The sequence below is a fragment of the Talpa occidentalis genome, unplaced genomic scaffold (genome assembly GCF_014898055.3).
Source record: "Talpa occidentalis isolate TD23 unplaced genomic scaffold, MPIMG_talOcc4v2.1 talOcc4.12, whole genome shotgun sequence".
Classification (NCBI taxonomy): Eukaryota; Metazoa; Chordata; class Mammalia; order Eulipotyphla; family Talpidae; genus Talpa; species Talpa occidentalis.
The window spans coordinates 24857943-24882957 of NW_023601212.1; the positions used below are offsets into that span (position 1 = coordinate 24857943).

At 39.6% G+C, this 25015-nt stretch overlaps 2 protein-coding genes across 6 annotated transcripts in view; one reads left to right on the top strand and one right to left on the bottom strand.

Annotated features, from left to right (window-relative positions):
• FAM118B (family with sequence similarity 118 member B) overlaps positions 1–24806 on the top strand; it is a 37953-nt gene extending 13147 nt beyond the window's left edge. For 3 of the 5 annotated variants that reach the window (XM_037505581.2, XM_037505580.2, XM_054693191.1), the window contains 7 exons: positions 2303–2395; positions 5582–5834; positions 15132–15359; positions 18070–18198; positions 19455–19740; positions 23956–24015; positions 24272–24806. In XM_037505581.2, coding sequence (XP_037361478.1) covers positions 2310–2395; positions 5582–5834; positions 15132–15359; positions 18070–18198; positions 19455–19740; positions 23956–24015; positions 24272–24285 — 1056 coding nt within the window. In that variant the 5' untranslated portion in view covers positions 2303–2309 and the 3' untranslated portion in view covers positions 24286–24806. The remainder of the gene's footprint in view (positions 1–2302; positions 2396–5581; positions 5835–15131; positions 15360–18069; positions 18199–19454; positions 19741–23955; positions 24016–24271) is intronic. The other 2 variants (XM_037505583.2, XM_054693192.1) reach the window with 2 other exon arrangements.
• On the bottom strand, positions 9191–11032 carry LOC119240827 (vimentin). Its single transcript, XM_037505579.1, has one exon. The coding sequence runs from the start codon at positions 10893–10895 to the stop codon at positions 9495–9497; it is 1401 nt and encodes a 466-aa protein (XP_037361476.1). The 5' UTR covers positions 10896–11032; the 3' UTR covers positions 9191–9494.
• Positions 24807–25015: the final 209 nt, after the last annotated feature.

Here is a 25015-nt window from a genome sequence, read left to right on the forward strand (position 1 = left end):
TTGTTAGAAATGACAGGAGTTCATTTTTTTTTCTTCAATAGCCGGAAGTATTCCATCGGGTATGCATGCCACATTTCCTCAATCCACCCATCCATCACCAGGCACATGGGATGTTTCCATGTCTTGACTGTTGGGAATAGCGCTGTGTGAGCGTAGGGGTTTGCATCTATCCAGAGAAACTAATCTTTGAATAATGTTTTTAGGTAGTAATGGTGGATTAAGAGCATGGACATGGGAGGCAGGCCCCCTTGATTTGAATTATGACACCCAGTCTTTCTGTACCTCAGTTTTCTCAGGAATAATAATAGTACTTTATAAGCTTATGGGGATTACATGTGTTTTTTTTTTTTTTTTTTTTTAAAAGATTGATTTATTTATTTATACAAGCACTGGGTACAGTCAGAAGCGTGGGAGGGTGAGAGAATTCACCAGAGCCAGAGTGGGGAGCAGAGCAGGCAGAAGGACCGAAGTACACTGCTGAGGGGAGCAGCGGGCGGCAGGAGAGGTCTGCGTGCCATGTGGGACCCTCCTCTGGTGGCCGGGGAGTAGCCGGGGATCGAACCGGCGCTGCAGAGGCTGCGGGCAGCTTCGCAACCCAGCGCTCAACCGCTGTGCCACCGGGGAGGCCCCTACATGTGTTATTTTTAAGTAGTGCCTGGCATGTTTAAGAGTTTGCGAAATGAAGGCACTATTTAAGAGTTTGTGAAATGAAACTCTGGTTTAGTAGCTGAATTCTAAAGATGTTTGTATTTCAAAACAATAAATATTAAATTTCCTCTGCATTTTACTGTCATCTTTCTTAATACACAGTGTTCTTTACAAGGGTGCAGTGTGTTCAAATCATGTGTGTCTGGAACCATATTTAGGGAAAGAGCATACGCGTGTACAGTTGACACTGTATGCTTTTAAAAAGTATCCCCAAACTGATGGGTGGTTCTGTATGTGGTGGAAGTAACCACGCTACCAACTATTTCTCCAGTCTAGATTTTAGAGTAGGAAGTGACTTCACATAATTTAAAACTTCATGGAAATATCTGAATGGTGATTAGCTCCTATTGTTATTTACAACCTAAGAACCCATTAAACTGCAGTGTATACTTTAAGGAAGGGAAGGTGGCATACAACATGCCAGCAGACCCCACATTCAGCAAAATGGTTGGATTTTACAAAAAACAGCATTCTGTTTAGGTGTTTCCTATTTGCCTCATCATAAGAATCCCCGGGAGACTCTAGAGACTCTGTTTCAGTAATTTGGAATTAGAGCCCAGGAATATATGCTGTCATTTAAATTAATAAGCTATATTTTTAAGAACTGGTACTTTTTAGACACTTCTCTGATGATTATTAAGTTAGAGAGATTTATTAAGCCCCAGCTTTCTCACCAGTGGAATTAAAGATTTGACTAGTAAAATGATCTACTTCGAACCAACTTCTGTGATTTGTGATTCCTTTTCTCCTGATTACTATGATACCAAATAAGAATTCTATTATATATGATGGAATATGGGGAGAAGAACTTCTATTTATCAGATAAGTGAATTCAACAAATTTTTTAAGTGTTATAAATTAAAACATTACTGCTGTTTTAGAATTAATAGTAATTAAATTTACCAAGTTCACTTAAGTTTTAAGCAGTTAAAACCTATAACTCATCCCGACCTGTACTAATTCTTTTACTTTTGCTAGTCCTTCCACCATCTGATTGGTTGTTTTCGTACATCTGTGCTCAGTAATACCGTTCCCATTCGTTACAGTGACACAAAGACCATCTCTGTTTAGTTGGAGGACATGCAGAATCTGCCTGTGAACACACAGTCGTTCCAGCAATGGGCTGCGGAACAGCCAGCAAATTAGTATTACTTGTTCTATTCTTTAATTGATAGGAAATGGATAATTGGGGTGGGGGGTAATGAGCACACTTATCCATGGGTTGTTTTTATTTGCTAAATCTTTCCCAAATCTGTCTCATTAGAAAATAAGTAGTTCTTATTTGATGGCCATAATTGACATGAGTTGACACTGGCTTGGAGGGGTTGGGGAGGAGGGAGAAGAAGGGAGCCTTCAGAAACAGAAGCAGGATGGTTGTATGGAGCACCAGAGTCATGCTTTTTAGGTTTCTTACCTTTCGATAAATTTAACTCAAGCTTGGGTGTTCATTAATTACTGAATTTCTGTTAAACAGAGGACCTCTCTAAAACACCTTTAGGTTATCCAGCTTATTAAAACTGTCTGATGTACATGCTGTTTTGAATGGTATACTTTACAGATCTAATCATGGTTCATGGTGTTTAATCTATTTTAGAAACTGGATGGCTTCTACAGGGAGCCAGGCCTCTGATATAGACAAGATTTTTGAATTCTTCAGTGATGGCGCACCCCCCACCAAAAAGCCCAGGTAAACAAGGGAAGGGAATCCGAGCAGCACAGTAAATTACCATTAATGGTAGGTAATGAAGATTAATCGACTTACCCAGTATACCAGTTGTTTTCACTAATACAGACTTTCATATAAAAATCAAATAACTTTGGTTTCAATTTTTGGTTTTTGTTCAAGTTAAAAATGTATCTCATTTTAAAAGTCAGTACTTCAAGGCTTCTAATGCCTCACCTCCTCTGAGATAACCACTTTCAGCTTTTCCATTTCTTCTAATATTTTGCACCCATATTTTTAAAAACTGTGTATCACTGTTTCTTTGTTTTGGGATTTTATTTGTTTCATTATGGGAGATAAGGATTGGACATGCTCTCCATGGATCCTCCTACCAGATTGCCACCCCTCACACACTTTGTCACACTCCCTACAGCCTCCTGGTATGTTTTATATCACATTTTTTGGTTAAAATGTGAAATAACATTGTAACCAAATGTTTATATCACATTTTGGTAAAATTTTATCTACATTATATTTATATTGTATTTACATTGTAAGACTGAATAAATAGTACTGAGCCTTATTTTCTTTCTTTAAACTTTCTTTGCTTTTCCATATTCTCATTTCCTGAAAGGTCCTTTCAGTCTGCTACTTTGTTTTGGGGTAACTCTGATCTTGGGATCTTTGCTCAAATGTAAGGTGATCCTTCTTTGTCTGTTCATGTTTAAGAGAAAACACTAGAAAGCCAATTGGGTAACCTGTGTGTGTATAGGTGCTTGGTCCCTATAGATTTCACTGTGATCTCTAGCATGGGCTAAATGTGCAGCTGAGGAACTCCCACCTATTGAACCTGGGGGTCTTTTCTCTTATGCTGTTTTCCCCAACGAGGAATCCCCCCAGCTCTTGACTGGGGGGGGGGGCGGGGAACAGGGTACAGGCTACCATTGTCTGGGAGTCTTCCTCTGGGGCAGGGGCCAATTGAAAGTCTTAAATTTCATAACATACTTTGACTTAATTCTCCTCCCTGAGCTGTGCACAGTATTCTCAAAAACAGAGTTCCCTCCAGAACTCTCCAAAACTGCTGCTGGCACAACCATGTACCTAAGTCTTCTCTTTCTGTCTTTCCGCTTCCAGAGCTGCCTGAGCATTCCCAAAGTTCTAAAGAGGAAATCAGCTCTCACTTTACAACTTATAAAATGTTGTTGACCCCTGTTATCTGCTATCATTCTTCCTACTTTTTACCAATTTGTGCCATTTCTAAAGGTTACTCTTAGTTGGTGGTTTTAAGAAGACCCAGAAGGGAAACACAGCTTTTACATTTTTCCTTTTTTAACTGGACGTACTAAATTAGGAAAAGTTCTGCCTCAAATGTACACATATATGACAAAAAATACAGCAATATCTGGTAAAAAGTAAAACACCTTACCCTTTCTAATTCCCAGAGCTAAACACTGTTTACAATTCTTTGTGACTCTTAGACATTTTTTATGTGAGTATATGTTTATGTATACATCCCTGTCTCAACTGGTTTGTTTTTCATTGTTTGCTTCTAATATCTATTCTCAGGCTTTTGCAGTAGATCTTTTGAGATCTATGTTCTTCATAGTTACCTCACTAATGCCTATCGTAGTGTCTGGTACTTACTTACAAGTCCATATGTTTGTTGAAAGCCTGAGTGCAGGAATGGGGGATCCAAAAGGCACTTCTCTTTTTTTTTAAGATTTATTTATTTATGGATACAAGAGCTGGGGTACAGGCCAGAGATGCGAGGGGTGAGAGGATTCACCAGAGACAGTGTGGGGAACAGAACAGGCAGATCGACTGAAATACACTGCTGAGGGGAGCAGCGGGCGAGTCAGGAGAGGTCTGCTGCGCCATGTGGGCTGCTCCCTGGCCAGCCAGGGATCAAACTTGTGCTACAGAGGCTGCGGATTGCTTCATAGTATGGTGCTTAACCCCTTGCGCCACCAGGGAGGCCCCAAAAGGCACTTGTGTTGGTTGTTTCCCCAAAATCAGGTTTCCCAAGGTTAAGAGTACTGTTCCTTTTGTTTCTATTCATTTTAATATTTGGACAAAAGGTTAAGAAAGGCAGTTTTTTGTTGGGGGAGGAATATGCCTGCCAAAGTTAATGTGGAGAAACACATTTCCAAACAGATTTTAATAAAGTTTCCAGAATGAAGGGAGGGGGTGAAGAACAAAACAGAGAAATGTGGCTCTCTGCTGTCTCACATAGAAGCTTTAGACAGAACTCTCTATACATGTGTCATGGATGGTAAGAAATGAATGTGTTTCACTTTTTTGTCACCTTGTCTGAGTAATTATTTCTTTATTTAGCTATGTGAGTCTCCTGTGTTTTCAGAATTTGGTTGGCCAGATTTATTTTCTTCTTTTCTTTCTGCCTGAGAATATCTAGAACAAAACGGAAGGCAGATTTTTTCCCATATTGGACTATCTCATGCTCAATTTTCCCTTAATAGTTCACAAAATTTGAGCTTACATTTTTAAAAATATTTATTTATTTATACAAGAACTGGGGTACAGTCCAGATGCATGGGAGGGTGAGAGGATTCACCAGAGACAGAGCGGGGAACAGAACAGGCAGACTGACTGAAATACACTGCTGAGGGGAGCAGTGGGTAAGACAGGAGATGTCTGCCACGCCATGTGGGACCCTCGCTGGCCAGCCGGGATTGAACTGGAGCTGCAGAGGCTGCAGACAGCTTCACAGCGCTGCTGAGCTTGCATTTTTTTAATTGACTTTCTTTCATCTTCTGTTTTACATTTCTCAGTCATAGGAATTTAATTTGTATGGGGTTCTTTTCTCTCTGGAATGCAAATCAAACATGTTCTTTTGAAATTCAATGTTGGATTAAAATATAATTTCAGTAGAATTCAGCTAAACTGTGATGTGATGTGATGTGATTTCCCTACTATTAGTGGGGTTTTTTTAGGTTGAAAGGACTCTGAAGGAAAAAATTGATTTTTAAGATTGTTTGTTAGAATTCTAGAATAAGTTTATTACTTTGTTTTTCAGCAAGCACTGGCTTAGTAGTCTGATCTTTTTGCTTAAGCTACTGTGGATAGGTCTCAGACACCCATGCTTGTCATCTTTGCAACTGTAAATGTAATAGCTAAAAACCGTAATTTGAGACAATCTCCCCATGAACCTCATTTGTACTGGATGTTCCCAATCCTGTTTGACTTTTTCAGGAAGCTGCTTCCAAGCCTAAAAACGAAGAAGCCTCGGGAACTCGTACTGGTGATTGGAACAGGCATTAGTGCTGCTGTTGCCCCTCAGGTTCCAGCCCTAAAATCCTGGAAGGGCTTAATTCAGGCCCTACTGGATGCTGCCATTGACTTTGATCTTCTAGAAGATGAGGAAAGCAAAAAATTTCAGAAATGTCTCCATGAAGACAAGAACCTTGTCCATGTTGCCCATGACCTTATCCAGAAACTCTCTCCTGTGAGTACCCTCCTGTGTCCCCTGGCACTTAAAAGTTCCTAAATCTGTGGTGTGCATGCTACATGCAATAGAATATTCATTTCTAGCTTCCAGATTTGCATAGCATTTGGCTGTTCTGCAAATGGTCTACTGTCCCTATTCAGGGCCGTTGTCTTGACTCACTTCAGTGTGTGGTATATGATGATGATGGTGATGGTGAGCCCTCTGTATTTACAAAAAATAAGATTGTCCCATTTTTCACTATGAAGCAACTCCAGTTTTTAACGTTCCTTTTAAAGGAATCACTCAGTATTTATTGTGGGTTTATTTTTTGTGGGTTTATTTTATTGTGGGTTTATTTTTTAATTTTTTTAATATTTATTTTTATTTATGCATACAAGAACTGGGGTGTAGGCCAGAATTTCAGGGGGGGGGGTGAGAGGACTCACCAGAGACAGAGTGGGAAACAGAACAGGCAGATCTACTAAAATACACTGCTAAGGAGAGCAGCAGGAAAGACAGGCGAGGTCTGCTGCGCCTTGTGGGTTAGCTCCCTGGCCGGGGATTGAACTCTTGGCTGTGATAGCTGATAGTGCTGACTAACTCCTGCGCCACTAGGGAGGCCCTCACTCAGTATTTGTAAGAAATTCTGTCCTTTATTGAACTGAGTCAGATATCAATTCCTGGATGATTAAAGGGCCGCCTTGTCTTGCTTTGTCATAAAAATTTCTTTAAAATCAGGATTCACTTGAGATATATTTGGAAAAATAAAATCCTTAAAGCATGTTCTAAATCATACGCGAATACATCTTGAAAAAACATACAGCTTTTTACTGCTTATGAAGTCATTTATCAGCGATGATTTTCCCCCAGGCCATAGGGCCTGTGGGAAAGAAGTCATTAAGAGTTAGCTTGAAAAATAAGCATTGAAAAGTAATATCCTCCTTGTTCATGACTCATTTCAGAAATTTAGGGTCTTTTTCTTCATTTATTTCCTTGTCCTTAATTGGGATCCATTGTTACAAATGTAAAGAATTATTAGGCTTTATAGAACTCATGGGACCTCTGCTTATACACAAAAATTAACTCAAAATGAATTAAACACCTAAATGAAAGGATGGAGACTATAACACTCTTAGAAGAAACATAGCCAAAAGGTAGAAATAACCCAAATGTCCACCAGCTGGATAAATAAACATGTGACATATTCATCCAATGGAATATTATTTGCCAATAAAAGTTAAGTACCGATTCATACTACAACAGATAGGAATCTTTAAAACATTATGCTAAATGGAAGACAGTCATAGAAGACCACATATTCTATACTTCTGTTCTTACTTTTATTCTTCTATATTTCTGTTCAAAGGAAATGTTCAAAATAGGAAATGTTCTATAAAATCTATATATAGAGAAAGTGGATTAGTGGTTGTCAGAGAGCAGGAAGGGAGGGCAGGAGAGTGGTCGTTAGGTGGTACAGGATTCTTTTTGAGATGATAAAAATGTAACATTGACTGTGGCGATGGTTGCACATGTGTGTATAGCTACAAATCATGGTTGAATTGTGCACTTCAAATAGGTGACTGTATGTTATGTGGGTTATATTTCAATCAAACTGCTAAAAATAAAGCTGGAAAGTTGGGAAAGGTGTGTGACTCAAACAATCAATAGAAAATAAGGGTGGTTAGGGCCTCCCCGGTGGCGCAGCGGTTGATCGCTGGGCTGCGAAGCTGCCTACAGCCTCTGCAGCGCCGGTTCGATCCCCGGCCACTGACGAGGGTCCCACATGGTGCGCAGACCTCTCCTGCCGCCCGCTGCTCCCCTCAGCAGTGTACTTCGGTCCTTCTGCCTGTTCTGCTCCCCGCTCTGGCTCTGGTGAATTCTCTCACCTTCCCGCGCTTCTGACTGTAACCAGTGCTTGTATAAATAAATAAATAAAATTTAAAAAAAAAAAAAAAGAAAGCTATGTTACTTTTAAAAAAAAAGAAAAGAAAAGAAAAGAAGGGTGGTTATATTACTATCTGACAGAGCAGAGAGGAAGGAAGACATAATTTTTTGAATGTTAAAAAACCAGTTTAAAAAAAAATTAAAAAAGCAGTTATTGGGATAGAAGGATAATTGAAAACTAGATAGCCAAAAACTGTAAGGAAAACATGCCGAAGAGGAGTGTTAGCATGTTAATTAATAAAAATGATATTTTCTTAAAAAGAAAGAAAAAGACTTTATGGGGAAAAAGAGTACCATAGTCTGGGAAGACTAGACTGTGGATGAGGAAGTCCTGTTTTAAACTGAACACACAGTGTTGCCATGCCACCCTATTTACATGAATTCACTCATTCATGAAAATGGTCTCCTAAGAATAGAAAGCATGATTTTGCTAGTTGGATTAGTTACTGTCCACAAGAAAGAGATTTAAAGTTAATGTGAATAAATCTGTATTGACCAAAGGTATCAAACTAGAGTTACTGTTTACTTATAGATGAAGATTTATTACTGACCATAAAGTATATTTGTAGAATCATTCCAGCGGAATCACAATTATCAGACTTTCTGGTCTCAACAGTTTCTTACACTTTTAAAGTTTATTGAAAATCTCAAACAGCTTTTCTTTATGTGGGTGGTGTCAATATCACTGTATCAAAGATTAAAGCGGAAAATTTTAAGATGCTGATTTTAAAATACTAATGAAGCCATTTTTACAAGTTACATAAATAATACGTTAATAAAAATGATTATATTTTCCAAAGCAAAAGTTACTGAGAGAAGTAGTATTGGTGTCACATTTTTGTGAATCTGTCTGACTTAATAGAAAACAGCTGGATTTTTTATCTGTTTCCTGTAGTTAGTTCATTGTATTTGTGTTGTGTTTTGGTTTAAGTAATGAAAAAAATCAGGTTTCACAGATACATAGTTGGGGAAAAAGAGTTTTTTAATAGTCTTTTAGATAACTGTAGATATTTTTTATTGAAAATCAAAAACCGAGCAAGTGGTAGCTTCCTAAAGCATAATAACAATATGGAATCTGAAATCAGATGCTAGCCAGTGATGGTAATAGGGCATCTGAACATTTCCTATTCTGTGGCATTAATATCCACTGATCCATCTTGCCTTTAGAATAAGTCTCACCCATGCATGATTTTGTGATATCATATATTGGATATTTGGGAAATAATGATTCACTAAGTTATACATATTTTCTAGATGTTGAAACATTTTACTACACAATGAAAAGTTATATTCTTAAATATCATCAGCAGTCTTATCAGAAAGGGACTTGGAAGCTGTCAGACACATGTTGGCAAATGAAAGTTTTCTAAAATTCTAATTTGTCCTCACTTGACAGGCTCACTTCATTTTTTTTTTTTTTTTTTTTTTTGTTTTCCAAATATTTATTGCAGCACAAGGTATCACATAGTTGTTGAAAAAAAGCAGTTTTATGGTAGTCAAAAATACTTTTCAGAAAGTATTCTAGCACAAGTCTCCTTCATTAACTAGATTATGCAGTAAACTCTATTTCTAATTCTTTCATGAGTGTTGGTTCTTAAGAACTAGAACTTACTCCTACTCCAAATCTATCTTGTGCTACCAAAACTGCAGCAAGGCACTTGAAAGCTGTTTCTTTAATATATGTAATTCTTATTCTTGCTGGTAGTATACTGTGGCACCAAGTGTGTGCACTTTTTATTCAAGGTCATCATGATGCTGAGAAGTTTCATTGATAACCTGTCCATCTCTAGTTTCAACCGTCTTAATCAGAAGTGTTCTCTTTGAGTGGGTGTCAACAAGAGGGAGGGATTCCAGATTGGTTTCCCTCAGGTTCAGGGAAGAAAAGTTTGGAAGAGGCAGAGCAATCCTGCTCTCCTCGCCTTCCAGCAACTTCCTGTAGGTGGCAATCTCGATGTCAAGAGCCATCTTGACATTCAGCAGGTCTTGGTATTCACGAAGATGTCGAGCCATTTCTTCCTTCATATTCTGAATCTCATCCTGCAGGCGGCCAATAGTGTCTTGGTAGTTAGCAGCTTCGACAGCAAAGTTCTCTTCCATTTCACGCATCTGGCGTTCCAGAGACTCATTAGTTCCTTTAAGCGCATCCACTTCACAAGTGAGGGACTGCACCTGTCTCCGATACTCATTTGATTCCTGCTTTGCCTGGCGCAGGGCATCATTGTTCCTGTTAGCAGCCTCGGAGAGGTCAGCAAACTTCGACTTGTACCATTCCTCGGCCTCCTGAAGGTTCTTGGCAGCCACACTTTCGTACTGCTGACGCACATCACGCAGAGCAGCAGTGAGGTCAGGTTTGGAAACATCCACATCGATCTGGACATGCTGTTCCTGAATCTGGGCCTGCAGCTCCTGGATTTCTTCATCATGTAGTTTCTTCAAAAAGGCAATCTCTTCCTGCAAGGATTCCACTTTACGTTCAAGGTCAAGACGTGCCAGCGAAGCATTGTCAACATCCTGTCTGAAAGATTGCAGGGTGCTCTCGGCATCTTCCCTCTGAAGCATTTCCTCCTGCAACTTCTCCCGGAGCCTCATGATGTCCTCGGCCAGGTTGTCGCGCTCCACCTCGACACGGCCTTTGTCGTTGGTCAGCTGGTCCACCTGCCTGCGCAGCTCCCGCATCTCCTCCTCGTAGAGGTCCCCCAGACGGGACTTGCCCTGGCCCTTAAGCTGCTCGAGCTCGGCCAGCAGGATCTTGTTCTGCTGCTCCAGGAAGCGCACCTTGTCGATGTAGTTGGCGAAGCGGTCGTTGAGCTCCTGCAGCTCCACTTTCTCGTTGGTGCGGGTGTTCTTGAACTCGGTGTTGATGGCGTCGGCCAGCGAGAAGTCCACCGAGTCCTGCAGCAGCCGCAGGCCGGGCACCCCGCTCCGCAGGCGCACCGCAGAGGAGCGCGTGGCGTACACGCCTCCCGGGGACGAGGTGTATAGGCTCCGGCTGGTGCTGGGGCGCAGCGAGCTGCCCAGGCTGTAGGTGCGGGTGGAGGTGGTCACGTAGCTCCGGCTGGCGCTCGGCCGGCTGGAGGTGCTGGGGCCACCGAACATCCTGCGGTAGGAGGACGAGGACATGGACCTGGTGGACATGGTTGCAGAGGGTGGCGGTGGGCTGGGCGGCTGCGGTGGCGCGGACTGGTCCGGGTGGAGACGCGAGCTGGCGCGCTGTGGGTGTGGGCGGTGGAGCGCTGCTGTGTCTCTGGAGCGGGGTCCTCGGAGCAAGAGTTGCAGAGCTCACTTCATTTATTTTTGCAAAAATGCATGAGGATACCCAAATGTGAATAGCAATTTTTCTGGCAGTCATTTTTTCAAGTAAAAATGATGTTTGATATAAAAAGGTGGTTCTGCTAACAACTCAAATGATCGGCCAAGCGTTTACCTCAAACCAGCCATCCGTTCCACTCTGCAGCACAAATGCTTTAAGCATTCTTCCTGTTTCGTCACACAGAAGATTGAAAGGACATGTACTCAAGGGTCAAGATTTAATTCAATTAATAATTTTACTGCTTCACTAAGAATATCCTTAAGTAAAACTGGCATTTTATCTTCCTGTAGCTCTACGGCAGTGACTGGCACAGACTCAAGCTAAGGCACCAGCAATTGTCCTCATAATTCCTTTTGTACCATCTGTGCAAATAATCCGCATAGTTTAAAAGACAAATATTGCCCTAATATGATTAAGAAAACTATTTTGAAATTATCCCCCCCCTCATTTTTTTTAAGAATCCTACCAACAGTAGTATGTCAGGGCTAATTCGCACCTTTACTGAGTCTGTTTCCTATATTAAGGAAGTGATAGTTTGTTCAGTGTGTGAAGCTTGGGTTGCAGAATCACAAAGACTGCCATTTAAATGCACTGGGGCACTGGACCAAATTACTCCTCAGAGTCTATTTTCGTACCTGTAGAACTGGTATACTTACTTCATTGGGGCTTTGCGAAGAGTGAATGAGATAATGTATAGGTGTCTGGCACGTAGTATATGCTCAATACATGTTATTACCCTAAGTGGAAAAGAGTCAGGATTTTTGTTGGTTTTACTATATCTGGGGTCAGGAAGGTGAGGGTTACAGGGTAGAGGAAATGTTTTAAATGAATGAGAAAATGTCCAAAAATTTATGTGGGAGTTTGGCATTTCCTTTAGACCGTGGAGCTCCTTGTTTGTTTTCATTCCTTTGTCTTTACTTAGAGAATAAGAGAGTGGGAAGTTTAGTTCTAGGGTCATCCACTTCAAAACATGTTCATTTTAAGTCTGAGGAAATCAGGGCAGCTACAAAGTACCCTCTCTCCCTTCTGTGGATGTGAGGATATAGTAACTTAAAGTCATAGGACTGAAAGATAGCTGGCGGAGCATGACATTTATTTCCAGATTTTAACCTTTTTATTTCTTTTTCTTAGAGGCAAGAAAATATATTCTATACCATGATTACCTGATTGTAGGCCCAGGAGTTCTTACCTATGTGTGTAATGATTAAACTGGTGTTGTATAATATGTGTGTGTGAGAATCAGGGTACAAAATGAAGTTACAGAAGCTCTTACAATCACCATATTCTTTAATTTTAAAATTAATCTTGCTTTTTTGAATAGCTACTGTCATTCATTGCAGAAATGATATAAAAAATTTTATATGTATCACCACATTTCACTCCCACCTATATCTTTGTCTACCTCTTCTCCCCAAACTCACCCTACCCCATAGGGTCATCGGTCTTAGATATTTGTTGTATATCCTCCCAGTGTTTGTTTTTGTAAAAAACAAACTAATAAGGCTGTATTTATTCTTTTCTTACTACCTCTATCCTCCATGTGAACAGGTAGCATTCTACACATGCTAATCTGCACCTGGTTTATTTTACTTTACGCTATTACCTGGAGATCTTTGCACACCCTGTCTCCTCTATATGTATAGTTGACTCATTTCTAGTTTTTTACAGAGCAGTGCTAACCTTATTTGCAATTATATCTGTGGGATATATACTCAGAAGTGGGATTGTAAGATTGTAGGTAATGTGGGTAAATAGGTTATAATTTTGATAAACACTAAAAGGATGCCCTTTTTTTTTTTTTTTTTTTTTTTAAATAACAAGTCTAGAAGACTGCCTGGATTCAATAGTAGTTGATTCTTGTATGTAGTGAAATGCCCTAACTAAGGCCAGAAATTCTTTAGTTTGTTCCTGGTCACATTGTTCATTCTGATAAACTGTGTTAGAGTGTCCAATTGGTTGCCTTTGAGCTGCTGATATGTTATGTCACTGTTTATGCTATTGCATGAAAAAGGACAAAACTTCAAAATCCCTATCTACATTCTTAATCACGTAAATTATGGGCTGCGCCATCTATTTAGCACTAGAAAAGAATCTTTGAGCTCACTGCCTATGGACCTGTCTAGTCGAAGATTAGCATGGAACAGTGATTGATAGCACCAGAAAAATTTCTGGGCTTATCACCACCAGGCATCCGTACTGTTTTGCTTTTGTACTGTGAAAATATTTACTATTTATTTTAAAGAAGAGATGACTTTTATATTTTTATGATTTTATTCTTTATGAAATATTTCATATTTTGTTTATGATTTTATATTTTATGATTACATATTTTGAAAACTTAGGAAGGGCCTTCCCGGTGGCGCAGCAGTTGAGCGCTGGGTTGCAAAGCTGCCCGCAGCTTTTGCAGTGCTGGTTTGATCCCAGGCTGCTCCCGGCCACCCGAGGAGGGTCCCACATGGCGCGCAGACCTCTCCTGCCTCCCCTGCCTCCCGCTGCTCCCCTCAGCAGTGTACCTCGGTCCTTTTTGCCTGTTCTGCTCCCCGCTCTGGCTCTGGTGAATTCTCTCACTCTCCCCGCGCTTCTGACTGTACCCAGTGCTTGTATAAATAAATAAATAAATCTTTTTTAAAAAAAGAAAAATTAGGAAAAGAATTTGGCAAATTGAAGCATGTTTCATGCATCTGCTTATGTGGTTCCATGGAAACAGATCTTTTATCATGCACTGTTAGAAAGACATACAAAGAAAACCAGGATGGTAAGGGAACTAGTATGAGGAAAAAGAGGAGGATTGTCTAGCAGCTAAGTGCAATTATGTGTGTTCGAACGGGAAAGAACTCATTCTTGGGTTATTACCTAATAGATTATATTACAGGAATAGGAAAGAGGTCAGACATTTGCTGTAGCATGTTACAAACTTACTTTCCCATTTCAGATTTTGTCCCAGAAAGCCAACTTCTTACATGAGGTTGGAATTATATTTCCTCATTGGTTCTTTTTTTTTTTTTTTAAAGATTTATTTTTTATTTATTTATACAAGCACTGGGTACAGTCAGAAGCGCGGGAGGGTGAGAGAATTCACCAGAGCCAGAGGGGAGAGCAGAGCAGGCAGAAGGACTGAAGTACACTGCTGAGGGGAGCAGCGGGCGGCAGGAGAGGTCTGCGTGCCATGTGGGACCCTTGCCCAGTGGCCGGGGATCGAACTGCCGCTGCAGAGGCTGTGGGCAGCTTCACAACCCAGCACTCAACTGCTGCGCCACGGGGGAGGCCCTCCTCATTAGTTCTTAAAGATAATTGCATTTATTTCAAATAAGTCTGGGAAAGCAGTTATTTAAATAAACCATATGCTTAAGAAATAGGGAGTCTCTTCAGAACTGGTTAGTTTTTAATGTTGTTGGCAATTGCAAAATGCAAATATTTGATAACCCTGAGAATATTCAAAATATTCTTCCTAGCATACCTGTAAACAAATTGTTGAATTATGCCAGGGGGGAAATAATCAGACAAGGAGAAGTTAAGCGGTTTTTTCCTAAACCCATAGCATCTGTAAAAAACATGTTCAATGATTGATTAGCATGGAACAGTGACTGACAGAACCAGAAAAGATGCTGGACACATTTAGCAATGTCTTCTGGTGGCTGTTCCCTAGACACGGAAAGTCTAACAGATGAAGTATTATCCTCCTACCTAGAACCTTGTTAGAGAGTAATTGGTGCTGGGTTTTCTACCTCAGCATTCCTTTAACCCTGGTAATCACACCTCTTGACTCTTTTTTTCATTCTATAAAATTGCTGATTTAGAGAGCAGGAGCTTTTTGGCACCTGCTGTAATGGTACTGATCACTTGCTGTGTCCTAGGCCTTGTGCTGAATACTTATCCTGTTTACTTATCCTGAATACTTATCCTGTTATCCTGTTTTACTTATTGTAACCCTGTGAGGTAAACATTACTTTATCATTATTTAAGTACAGAGTGTTCTTCAAGAGTGTGCTATTACTGTAATTAAAACAAATGACCTACCAAAACACCTAGGATTAATTTTTCTCTTTTAAATCCCTCCCTAGCGTACTAGTAATGTCCGATCCACATTTTTCAAAGACTGTTTATATGAAGTATTTGATGACTTGGAGTCAAAAATGGAAGATTCTGGAAAACAGCTACTTCAGTCAGTTCTCCACCTGATGGAAAATGGAGCCCTGGTGTTAACTACAAATTTTGATAATCTGCTAGAACTGTATGCAGCCGATCAGGGAAAACAACTTGAATCCCTTGACCTTACCGATGAGAAAAAGGTAAAAAGTAAAGTAGTAGTCTTTTCTTCAGACAGGTGGATTGTATCTTTATCAGAAAAACCCTTTGTTGTTATTGTATTGTGTAGTACTGGTATCCATGTAAAGGTAAGAAGGAAAATTCTTGTTCCTGGTTGGATTTTGGTTTTTGAGGTAATATATAGTAAAAGGCACAGATTGTGAAAGTGTTCAGTTCTGTGAGTTTTGACAATGTCACGCAATTTAAAGCAAGATTATAGAAAGTCATTTGAACTATTAATACCTCTTTAATGCTTAATAATATCAGGCAGGTGTAGTACTGATTTAGAGCTCCCTCTTAGAATATATTCTTTATGATATTCCTTGGAAATGTGTGAAAACTGCTTTATAAGGTCTTGGAAGAGCAATGTCTAGGCAGGTAATAGCTGATTGAGATCAGTGTTCAAGGAAGCCTCTATACACTTTTTGAAAAGGTAGCCCAGGCTACACCTAAGCCATCCACTAAACTAGCCATCCACTAAATTATAGGAGTTTTTGTTTTGATTAATTTTTCACCCTCCACCAGATGACCTGGGCCCCATACCCCATCTAAATTACAGATACTGGTCTGTGTGAACTAACAAGATGAGGCTTTATTGGAATAGTTATTTTATCTGAGTTCATAATGTGAAATCTAGTACCAATAGGAGATTCTATAGATACACCAATGTGTATTTAATTGATGAAACACAGTGAAGCCATAATAATAATGTTTTCACCACCATAAAGAAAAGTCTGAGACATAGTGAATAAATCAAAAAACAACAGTTTGTAAAACACCACCAGGTCTCATTTGTCCTATAACTTTTCTTCCACACTTTGTTTTCCCAGGAACCTGCCTTTATATCCCACTTGGAGCCCAGCTAAATAGAGTTTGAATAGACAAGTGATTTCCCCATTGGATGTATCCATTGTCACAGGGCCACCTCTGCCACAGTAGTAGTGTAATACTGCTCTTGTCAGATTTTAAAAGGAAATCAAATTTAAAAAATGGTGTCAGAGAGACTGATTTTCTCTGCCTAGAATATTTTCCCCCATGTGTTATAGTCCCACTCATTCTTTACCTGTGAAGCTTTACTTCAGTTCAGCTCCTCTAAGATGCCTTCTCTGACCTTTCTATTTAAAGTAGTTCTGAGGGCCTCCCCTGCTGGTGCAGCAGTTGAGCGCTGGGCTGTGAGGCTGCCCACAGCCTCTGCAGCGCCGGTTCGTTCCCGGCCGCCAGTGAGGGCCCCACAAAAAATAAATAAATAATAAATAAAAATAAAGTAGTACTGGTATTTAGAAAGGTGGAAAGGAAGGAACCCAGCCTTATTTCTTTGTGTATTTCCTTCATAGTGCTTACTCTGGCTTTTTAATTTTATTTTAACCCGTTTGTTTACCTCACAGGAATATAACCATTTGAATAGGAACTATGTCAGCCTTTCTTACTTTAGTGTCGCAGATAGCACATACTAAGTTATCAGTACATATTTTAGAGTTAATAGATGCTTGAATGAAATACAAAAATGAATGACTGGCAACCGTTTCCATGTGTTTCTGATGTATCTTCAGAGCTCATGGCCAACATCAGAAGTTAAGGATCTCTGTCAGACTTGACATTTTCCATCGCTGCATTTAAAATCTCAAAGCTTGAGATTTGCTTTGTGTTTTTAACAAACATTAGGGATGATATGGGTGATGGTTAAAGTCATGACTGAGCAGTCAGAACAGGGCCTGGTAATATTCAAATTCTAACTCTTTGTGCACTTAACTACTTTTCCTAATCTTACCATATTTCTCTAGAATGTTAATAATTTATATTGTCTCAAATCCATGGGAAAATGGAATCTTGAATGCAGGTGGCTGTTGGCGCAGCTGTCACCTAAATGGGTGTTCTTCATTGATAGCTTTGTAAGGAGCTCAGAGTGACTGAAGTGATTCTTTTACTGCTTATCAATTGCTGCAAGATGAAACCACCCTGAAACTTTGTGGCTTGAAACAGCATTTTATTTGCCTGTGATAACATGCACTAGCAATTAAACTGGGGAGTATCTGAACTGGGCATTTCTTCTGCTGTTTTGCTGGTCACCCACATGGCTGCAGTCATTTTGTGGTCAGACTCAGGCTGAGCATTGTAAGATGGCCTTGCTTCCTTGTCTGTTGGTGCGGTCAGGCTGTGCGCTGGGCCTCGCATCTCCAGCCGGCTAGCCCAGCCTTGTTCACTTGTAGCTGGGTTACAAAAGTAGTAAAAGGGAAGTAAGAGTCTGCCAACATTATTCCAACTTTTGTTGATGTCAAATTTGTTCATGCCCTGTTGGCTAAAGGAGTAAGTGTGAAAGCCATTTGCCCAAGTTTGGAGTAAGTGTGAAAAGGGGCAATACAAGGTGGTTTGATACCTTAGTGATCATTCCTGGGACAGTCCTCTTTAGCTGTCATATGTGAGAAAAGCCCCTACTGTTTCTACAAATGATGACAAATGAATCCTAATATTTTATTATTTTCGAAGAGAAAGCACTAGGCTTCTTTTCGTCAGTCCTAACAGTCATGCCTGTAGTGGAAACTGAGGCCACATCAGATTTGGCATTCTTGCCCTGTGATGTCATGACTTTGGTGTTATGTCGGAAGCCTCATCCTCAAAACAGCCTCTTGCCCATTGGAATCTTTAAACAAGTGCTCAGCCCTGCCAACCTGGCTGAGCTGTATTTATGTTGTGCAGGTCCTAGAGTGGGCTCAGGAGAAGCGGAAGCTGAGCGTGTTACACATCCATGGGGTCTATACCAACCCCAGTGGCATTGTCCTTCATCCAGCTGGGTATCAGAATGTGCTCAGGAACACTGAAGTTATGGTGAGTTGTGCTGACCTTGCTGGTTTGGGAAAGCCCTCCTGGAAAATCTAAATATGCAATTTGTCTTCAAGGAATAACATATTCTTTTTAATAATTAAAAATGCAAAGGCCAAACATTCTTTCCTGTGTTTCTAAGCTTGTTGGTGTGCTTGTCACCTTAGGAAATGTAGACCATCTCCTCAGCTATCAAGCCACATGTGGGGTTTTCTTTGTACCTGATTGACAGCCAGCAGATGGCACCCTGTCACTGGCATTATCTTCACATGCAGAGAATACATTTTACCCTTTATCATTTGGTTTTTTATAGTTCAGCTTTTTACTGATTCATTCCTACTAAAACATACATTTTAAGGAAATTTTGTGTAAATGGTGGTAGATTTATATTGAATTACCACACCTCATTTTTATGGTTCACTGGAAAAAATTCAGTTACAGTGATAAAATTGAGATTTTCTTCTTTGTGGAAAAACTTTCTGATCTTTTGAGAAGCAAGTTTTATACTTGTTCACTCGTACATGTTCAAACCAGAAGTGTTCGTGGCCAGTCACTGGTCCCCACTTCTGAGCATGAATACTGGCTGTTTTCAGCACTGTGTCACTGAGAATGTTAGTATCATTCCATGCTGTGGCAAAGAAAGACGGAGAAAGTATGGCATTTTCTAAAGCTTAAGAGACTTTTTCCCCACCTGTTTTTTCCTGACATCTATTGTAACTGTATTGATCACTGACATTGAGTCATCCCGTAAGCAGAATCATTTCTAATGCTTTGTATGTATGTGTATATGTATTCATGTATGTATACACATCTACATGTTCTGAGTATCATACTTTCTTTGAGCAAATTTAATGATGGGATTGTCTTCTCTGATGAGCCATGGATCAGGTCATAAGGCTTTAAAAAAAAAAAAGGCACATATGCTCCAGAAAATGGAAAGAATAAGATACATCAAAGACCTACTCATTCATTGCTCTGTGACCTCTGGGCACAAAGATCTAAAGTATAAACTACCAGACCAATAGAGTGCTTGCTGGATAGAGCGCCTACAGTAGACTATCTGGTAAAAATACAATCAAAACGATTCATTAGGTTACTGTAATGAACAAGAAGCTCATGCTCCTTCATGGGATGTGTGTACCCACTTAAATCTTGGCTAACTGGCCATCACAGTCTGCCCAGTGTGCCACATAGGACCTGATTGCCTTTTGTTTGTTTGTGCGTTTGTGGTGTCATTAATATACTGTTTCTTTTCCTGCAAGAGAGAGATTCAGAAACTCTATGAAAACAAGTCATTTCTTTTCCTGGGTTGTGGCTGGACTGTGGATGACACCACTTTCCAAGCCCTCTTTCTGGAGGCTGTCAAGCATAAATCTGACTTAGAACATTTCATGCTGGTTCGGAGAGGAGACGTAGATGAATTTAAGAAGCTTCGAGAAAACATGCTGGACAAAGGGATTAAGGTCATCTCTTATGGAAATGAATATGCTGATCTTCCGGAATACTTCAAGCGGCTGACGTGTGAGATCTCCACGAGGGGTAGATCAGGTAAGATGCATTTTGAGACTGACAGGGATCAGAGAGCAGCAAATCTTCAGCCTTCTGTGTATTTGTGATAGTCAAAATAGTTACGAAGAAGTTAACCAAATGGTGGAGGGACATCATGGTTAGTCCAGGTTAGACTAACATATCTTTGGGATAAATGGGAATTGATAAAGGATATACTTCAGTAGTTTAATAGAGAAATAGGAAGAATGAAAAAATATTCAGTCTCACCTGATTATCACTGAAATGCAATTAGAATTTAGATTTGAAATAGCTCAATTTTGTCTAAAGCTATGAGGAAAACAAATACAGCATTGACGGGATGGTAAAGTTGGAGCTTTCTGTAATGGCTTCAAAATTTTAAAATCTTTGGCCCACTCAATACAATTTGTTATTGGAGAAATTTCTCCTAAGGAGATAATTGGAAATTGTGCAGTTACACAATTGCACAAAGACTATAATCAGTGTTTTAAATAATGACAAAATATCGAAAGCAGCCTAAGATGTCCCAGGTAATAGGGAATCCTATATGTAGCCAGAGTTTATTCAAATTGATGAAATAAAATGAAGTCATAAAAGGGAAAATGTTTTTTCTTGTCCCCAAAAATGCCAGAGACATTGTACTGAAGAAGAAAAAATGAATTTTAAAACCCACCATGGCTAGTCCCATTCATAAAACTTGTAGATATAGTCTATGTTTGTGTGTTTGTATAGAAAAGTACCTGAAATATTCTGGAAGAATCTGTATGCGGTAGAATCTAAAGTGCTTTTAAATTTGATGCATCTGTGTTAGCATTTTCTATAATAAATATGCATAATCTTTATAAGTAGGGAAAAAAGCTTTTAAAGTGATATTTGGAGACAGCTTTGGTGATATTAAAGTCAGAGGTTAGCGGTGCCATTATTTGATATTTTACTCCAGGCATTAGAAAGATAGAGTCAAATGAGGATAAAAGATTCACTTTATTAATGGCTCCAGGCAAGTTCCCAGTAACTTTATAAAAAAGCAGAAGTTTTTGCTATCAGCTAAATTGAAGAGTGTTTTTTAAAACCATTTATTGACTAAAACCAGACCCTAGATATGGTTATTCTGACTCTCTTGGCCAGCTCCAAAGAAACTTTGCTTTTTACAAATAGAATTATGTTCTTGAAGGTTACATGTGTTTTTCTTGTCAATCTCAACAGGGACACCTGTTAAGGTACAGGTTATTTAATATATAAATAACTTTTCCCTGAGTCTAATAATCATTCCCAAATTTCTTTTCTGAATCAGATTGCTTCAAATGGGATTCTCCTGTAATGAATGTCCTCATTTCTTATTCTCCATGCCTATAGTTTGATGGAATAAAATTGTAAAAAGCATCACCATAAGGGAGTTTTGAAAACTCTGTCTACCCTCACTTCCGAAGGCTTTAGAAAACCCCAAGATTACAAACCTTTCAGTTTATCTCTCCTGGGAAACTATTCTTCTTTCTGAGGGATGTTTTCTGCTGTCTTGCAATATTCAGATTTTCTGCTGCTGTTTGTCCTACTTAGGACTTTGTGTAGATTTTTCCTTTGGGCATTTGTTTCATTAAACCAGAGGTACAAAACCAAACTCCACGTATTTCTTTTGACCTATACTCTGAGATCTTCTACCCAGGGAAGATGATAAATTGAAAACCACAAAAAAAAATCCCTCCTGACAGTTGTTCCTGCTGCACAAAATCATCACACATATTGTAAAGTGACTCTTGTTCTTTTTTTTTTTTTTTTTTTTTTTTTGAGATTTATTTATTTATTTATTTATACAAGCGCTGGGCACAGTCAGAAGCACGGGAGGGTGAGAGAATTCACCAGAGCCAGAGCGGGGAGCAGAGCAGGCAGAGTGACGAAGTACACTGCTAAGGGGAGCAGCGGGCGGCAGAAGAGGTCTGCGCGCCATGTGGGACCCTCCTTCGGTGGCCGGGAAGCAGCCGGGGGTTGAACCTGCGCTGCAGAGGCTGCGGGCAGCTTCGCAACCCAGCGCTCAACCGCTGTGCCACCGGGGAGGCCCGTGACTCCTGTTCTTTTATTGGCTGTGTAGATTTCTTACCAGAGTGGCTTTCCCCAAAGGTATCACTCATCAGGGTATTCTGAATTTTAAAAAACCAGGATTTTCAATATGCCTAGGGCTTTATAGAGTGATCAGCTAACTTGTAATTTGAAATCTAGCAGAACAGCCTTACATTAAAAACCTTTCATTTTGAGACAAGGCTAACTTCCGTCCTGGGTGAGTCTCTGTAGATACATTGCTAAAAGGTGCAAGATCTTTTGCTGCTGTAGCTAACACAGCATTTGCTGTGCGCCTGGCACTGTGCTGTGTGCTTACATTGCATAGTGAAAAGTACCTGGGTTCAAAAGATTATGTAAGATAATCTTACATAATTTTTTTAAAAAATTATGTACATTTATTTTTAAAAAAAATTCAAGTAATGGGGAGAAGAAAACCAATTATCTTATAATTCATTAACATAATACAAGCAGTTATTTTGGGACATTTCCAATGAAGTTTTTCCAATGCTTAGTTGTAAACAAAGTATACATTTTGATACTTGCTCTTTTTCATAGTGCACCACAGATTTTCCCACATGGCTAGTCTTCCTAACCGTTGTTTTATTATTATTATTATTTTTAATAATAAATTTTATTTTTATATTCCCCATACAATTGCACAATTGCAACCCCCTTATTTCGACCCCAAATCCTCCCCTCCCTCCCCTCCCGCCCTCTACCCCCCATAGAGTGTCTCTGGTTCCTAGTATTTTGTTGATTTTGATTTTCGCTTTCTTATAGTTATTCATTTTCCTGGTCCCTTATTTAAGTTTTCTAGATTCCTGCTATGAGTGAGACCATCCGGTATTTTTCTTTTTCTTTCTGGCTTATTTCGCTGAGCATGATCCCTTCCAGCTCCATCCATGTTGCTGCAAATTGCATGTGTTTATCTTTTTTGAATGCTGAGTAATATTCCATGGTGTATATGTACCACATCTTCTTGATCCAGTCATCTATTTTTGGGCATTTGGGTTGTTTCCAAAGCTTAGCTATTGTAAATAGTGCTGCTATAAACATAGGGGTGCAGGTGCTCTTTGGGATTGATGTTTCTGTGTCCTTTGGGTAAATACCTAGGAGTGGAATTGCTGGATCATATGGAAGTTCTATGTTTAGTAGGTCCAGAAATATCCACACAGCTCTCCATAGTGCCTAACCATTGTTTTAAATGGCTATGTTATAGGCCAGTGAGAATGTTATAGGTTACCTAATTATTACCTTACATTGGGCAATTTCTAATTTTTTTTCTATTGTAAGTACTGTGCAATGAATGACATCTTCATCCCTACAGTTTTTCTTTTAGTCAGTAATTTCCTTAGGATGAGTTCTCGGTGTAATTAGATCAAGGGGCATGAACATTTTAGTGGTTGATATATATATCACTAAAGTGCTTTCCAGTGGGAGAATGCTGACTCTATCAGGGCTTTTTTTAAAAGTCCCTAATTTGCTAATCACGTAGACTGATTTTCTTCCAAGAGTAAAATTCAGACTTCTTTTCTTTCATGTATCAGTTTTTTATTTTCTCCTGCATCATTATCTGTCCCACTCTTGTCCAGTAGAATTTTCTGCAGTGATAGAAATATTCTGTAATCTTTACAGTTCAATACTGTAACCACGAGCCACATGTGGCTGTTGAGCCCTTGAAACGTGGTTAGTGATTGAGGAACAGTTTTTAATTTGATCTAAAATGAAATAGCCACATGGCTGATGGCACCATGTTGGAGAATACAGACCTTACCCATTTTATGTATCCAGAGATACTTTTTACTATTCTTCTTGGTTGAATTTGTTCATTTGCATACTGTTCTCCACCCCTGGTCAGACTGATTTTTTTTTTTTTTCCACCTCGAGTTGGCCTTCTAGACTAGCGAGGAGCAGCAAATACCTTCCCCAGGTAGAGTATCTTGTTTATCAGCAAGCTGGGTGAACTCAGAGACCTTATTGCTTCCATTCTTTAATAACAGCAATCTGCAGACTAATCCAGTTTTTTCTCCCCACTGCCCTCTCTTCTAGAATATGCTCATTTCTAAAGTGTCATCCTTCTTAGACTGAGTATTTTCATCTCATTTTTCTGGCTGGATTTCTTTTTACTATTAATAGTTTTCACTTTTCAGTCTAATGTCTGATACTAACATACATTCTATTTAGCAGGGATGGTGAGAGAAGGTCAACTAAATGGCTCATCTACGGCACACAGTGAAAGAAGAGGTATACTATTTCCTATTCTATTTGTCGATTTGGCAGCAGAAAATGTTTTCCTAGAACATAGTTAAGACCTTGGAGAATTTGTCTTTCCTAGCAGTTAAGGATTCTATATTTTGCTATCAAGTCTATTACAAGGTATCTACTACCACTTATGTCTTGCCTTCTGAAAGATTAAAGCTTAAGTATTTGTAGCTTTAGCTGTATAAACCTGTTTTTGTGGAACTTTGTTTTATTCTCTACCTTTTCTTTCTCTCCACAGACTGTAGTACATGAAGGCTGGAGAAATCATCACCATTAGACCCAGCTATAAGGCCCACCGTGGACAGTGTTTAACAAGTAAACTTACAAGAACCCAACACAGCTCCTAGGAAGTTCCAAACCCAAAGGTTGAAGGGTGGGGGGTTGGTTGGGGGGATGAATGTTCCAACTTAATCTTCATGCCAGCCAGTTCTTGATATCCTGTGGCCTGTTCCAGTTCAAGAATCCCCAAGAGACCATGGGGCCCACGTGTAGCCCCCCACCCCACCCCACCCCACCCCGAGGCTGGACATGCCTGTTTCCACACAGCAGACCAGTGTGATACCTCCACTGACAGTGGCTGCGGCTCTGCATGAAGGACTTGGGCTCTGAAGGCCATGGAATCACGACTTGTTGCCGTTTTGTACTCTATACCTGGTTTTTCAATTAAGCTTAATGGCTTTTTTAAAACATGACTTGAAGCTCTAGTTTTCTAGATCTTTTACAGTGTACAGTATTTTACATAACTTGAGTTGTATTAAAAGCTTGTTCATTTACTTCCCAGGGCTCTACTTTTAGAGACACTTGAGTAGAAAACTCCTAAGCTGCACAGGTACTAACAAGCCTAACTTTTGTAATTCAATTTAAATTTCCTAAGTTTGTCTTTCACCGTAGTGATCTCATTTTCAGGATAATCCTTTACATACTTGCCTCATTCCTCAAAGCATTATCAATTCCTCTTTGTTTTCCTTTGTTACCATAAGTC

Excerpts from the sequence above, each read along its gene's own strand:
- LOC119240827 (XM_037505579.1), bottom strand. The coding sequence starts at position 10,895 with ATGTCCACCAGGTCCATGTCCTCGTCCTCCTACCGCAGGATGTTCGGT.